Source organism: Macadamia integrifolia, unplaced genomic scaffold (genome assembly GCF_013358625.1).
Source record: "Macadamia integrifolia cultivar HAES 741 unplaced genomic scaffold, SCU_Mint_v3 scaffold1796, whole genome shotgun sequence".
NCBI classification, from domain to species: domain Eukaryota; kingdom Viridiplantae; phylum Streptophyta; class Magnoliopsida; order Proteales; family Proteaceae; genus Macadamia; species Macadamia integrifolia.
The window spans coordinates 42,964-46,613 of record NW_024868357.1 but is presented as its reverse complement, the minus strand read 5'-3'; the positions used below and the strand labels follow the sequence as shown (position 1 = coordinate 46,613).

Here is a 3,650-nt window from a genome sequence, read left to right as displayed (position 1 = left end):
AAGAAAAAGCCCCCGTACGACACGTAATGGGTTGAGGGCATTTTCATCACAAAGCTATCAACCCCATTGGTTTTATCCTTGGGTCCTACAAGTGGATCATTATCGGATTGGTCTTGACTGATACTAATTCAATCTGGGTGATTTCATTGATCGCGGTCTGATGGATATAGAGCTCACGTGGCCTCTACACTAGCGTGGATCAATGAGGGGATACTTTAGGGGGTGTTTGGTTCGGTAAATCAAATGGTATATATATCGGATATGAATGTCATTTTTTTGATAGACATTCTTCTGAATTATGTTTCTTTCTGAAAAATCATTTGGTTGCCTTGAGGTAGGGGTGTCAATCGGTCGGTTAGGCTCGGTTTCCATCCGGGTTGAGTCAGTTTGGTGTGGGAAAGCTGAAACCGAAACTGAACCAATAAGAAAATTCCGATTTCGGTTTGGTTTTGGTTTCGGTGCGGTTTGGTTTCGATTTGTCTTCGGTTTCTTAAATCGATTTGTAACTGGGTTGATTTTGGTTTTTGGTTCAGTTTGGATTCGACTTTCCATACAAATGTATACAAAACTATGCAAATTTTGATTTTTTTTAATGAATTTTGGAGTGTTTCGGTTAGGGTTTTGAGCCGTTTTTGGGTTCATCCAATTTCCAGTGCAGCTCGGTTTGGTTTTGGGATTGCAATACTCCAAACCGAACCGAACCAATAAGGTTTCGATTCGGTTCGATCCGTGTTATCGATTTTGTCCGACCGATTTTATCGGTTCGATTTAGGAATTGACACCCCTACCTTAAGGCTAGTACATGTTTCTCGTGGGTTGAGATATTGGCTTCCGTAGAGAACTTCTTTCTACTTTCTCCTTTTATATTAGGTGGTAAAAAAGTTGCTCAAATCTGAGTTTAAGTGTTGAGGTAAACTCATATTTGGAACACATCCTTTGTAATATAGTCATTCATGAGAAGTAGGGTGCTCACTTATGAGGGTTAATCTCGTAGAACCAAACAGCTCCAAAAATTAAGAATTATCATTCTAAAAAATGTCATCCTAAAGATTTACCGAACCAAACACCCCCTTAGGGCATCAACTAGGGATAAGTAATTTGTATTTAGTAAGGGAGTGGGATCCGTCATTTGACCTCCCTGGTTTCTGCGCGTATCACAACCCAAACACCCCGGCACGGCTTTTTTTTTTTTTTCTCCGTCGGTAAACTCTCACTTCCCTCTATATTAACTATCTCTAACATCTTATTTTTCCTGGCTTCTTCCTCTCATTTTCTCCAGAGTCGGTGTGAGCTGTTAATTGAAACAAATGGACTCGGTTTATAGAATTACTTAATCGTAAAGAAAGATTAAAGCGTGTGTATTAACCAACATATATCCGGATTCCCCCACTCGTCTTTGAAATTTGGAAATTTGGAAATTTGGAATTAGCATTAAAATGGTTCCCATCACGCGGTCACGCGACTCACTCCTCCTTCCACTGGTAGTTGACTTTTCCTAAATATCTTCCATGGATAGACCAAACCCTCTGGCTCAGTTCCCACTTCCCACTTCACCCCTCTCCCCAACGACCCATCTTCGTCTTTAGACAGAGACGCAGATACACTTAGCTTCCATGAAGATTCATCCTTTCCCCTCTCTCTTTCTCTCTCTTAAATTATTATTTCCAATTAAATTTTAATTCCCATTTTATAAAGAAGAAACAGTCTTCGAAGACTTTGTAGCACGAGAGAGAGAGAGAGAGAAAGAGACTTGTTTGACGAATAGCACCAGAACGAGACTGGGGAAGCAGCCAACGAGGACGGCCGTAGCTTAACTTTCAAAGCTCCAAGTCTAGGCCGTCTCCCACAACTTCTTCTTAATCTTAGCAATCCAAATCCAATCCAACCTCTACGCTCCCCTTCCATTTCTCCATCTACTCTCATCTCTTCATTGAAGAAGAAGAAAGAAGAAGAAAGCAATTGGAGTAGCAGATCCAATTTCCCAAATTTCCCAATTTCCCTTTTCCCATCTCATCATCATCATCATCCGTTAGGATTTCGATTCAGATTCAGGTTCAGGTTCAGGTTCAGGTTCAGATTCAGATTCAGAGAGAATGAACGATCTACTAGGGAATTCCTTCTCCGGATTCAGAGGCCGTACAGACGGCTCGGCCTTCGTCGACGTAGAGATGTCCTCAGCCGCAAACATGGGAGGAGGAGGAGGAGGAGGAGGAGTAAATCTAGACAAATTCTTCGAAGACGTAGAAGGAATCAAAGACGAGCTCAAAGAAATGGAAAGACTCCAGCTACGTCTCCAACAATCTAACGAAGAGAGCAAGACCCTCCACAACGCCAAATCCGTGAAAAATCTCCGATCCCGAATGGACTCCGATGTCACCACAGCCCTGAAAAAGGCGAAACTCATCAAGGTCCGCCTCGAAGCCCTAGATCGAACAAACGCAGCCAATCGAAGCCTACCAGGTTGTGGACCCGGCAGCTCCTCCGATCGAACCCGTACATCGGTGGTGAGTGGCCTAAGGAAGAAGCTCACGGATTCCATGGAAGGGTTCAACAAGCTGAGGGAACAGATTTCTGGCGAGTACAGGGAAACAGTGGAAAGGAGATACTATACGGTGACGGGAGAGAAACCCGATGAACAAACAGTGGATAAGCTGATATCGACAGGTGAGAGCGAGACGTTCTTGCAGAAAGCGATTCAGGAACAGGGTAGGGGGCAGATCCTGGACACCATATCTGAAATTCAGGAGAGACACGATGCGGTGAAGGATATGGAGAGGAGTCTGATGGAGCTGCACCAGGTGTTCTTGGACATGGCTGTGTTGGTACAGCATCAAGGGGAGCAATTGGATGATATAGAGAGCCAAGTGGCCAGGGCTAACTCCTTTGTTAGGGGAGGGACACAGCAATTGTATACAGCGAAGAAGACGCAGAGGAACACCAGGAAATGGACTTGCATTGCTATCATCATATTACTCATCATTGTCCTCATCATCGTTCTTCCCATCGTCCTCAGAAACACCGGCGGCAGCGGCAACAGCAGCAGCCCCACCACCACCACCACTCCTCCCCCGCCCGCAACAAAATAAATTCTTGTCTTTCCTTCTTTTTTTCTTTTCTTTTTCCTCGTCTTTTTTATTGTGATTTTTCTTTTTAATAATTTTCTTTTTTGTTTATAATTGTTAGTTTTTCTATTGTCATAATATTTGTGCCTCTTCTTACAATTTTTTTTTTTTTTTTTGGTGCCTGATTCTTACATTATGGCCCTTATGGGTATATGTCATATTTTTTTATTTATTGATTAAATTGAATACTTCTATTTTTATTTTATTTTCTTTCTTTTTTCTTTTTCATACTGTGAAATGATAGAGAGTTCATAGTCCACTGGTATTGGCAAAAATGTGATAAGGAACATGCTTAGGAATTTGTACACTGCCCTCACGGCAATCATCTTCTGTTTTTCTACATAAAAATGTGGGAAAAAGGTTCAGGTGGGTGAGTGTGGCCATTGCTCCGAGATTCATTGAGGGCAAAATGACTGGTTCATTTCCATGTAATGAAAAAATGACATATTTGTGAATGCTTCTTCGTGTCTTCCAATTGGCCCTTGCATGCACATAAGAATTGTATTATCCCATAGAAAACACTTTCCC

The 3,650-nt window shown here is 42.2% G+C and overlaps 1 protein-coding gene across 1 annotated transcript; it reads left to right on the top strand.

Moving 5' to 3' along the window:
- Positions 1 to 1,523: 1,523 nt before the first annotated feature.
- LOC122064862 (syntaxin-121) lies at positions 1,524 to 3,322 on the top strand. The gene has a single exon (XM_042628644.1). It carries the CDS (start codon positions 2,094 to 2,096, stop codon positions 3,084 to 3,086), a length of 993 nt encoding a protein of 330 aa, XP_042484578.1. The 5' UTR covers positions 1,524 to 2,093; the 3' UTR covers positions 3,087 to 3,322.
- Positions 3,323 to 3,650: the final 328 nt, after the last annotated feature.

What these genes read in the sequence shown, in the direction of transcription:
- LOC122064862 (XM_042628644.1), top strand. Translation starts at nt 2,094, where the DNA reads ATGAACGATCTACTAGGGAATTCCTTCTCCGGATTCAGAGGCCGTACA.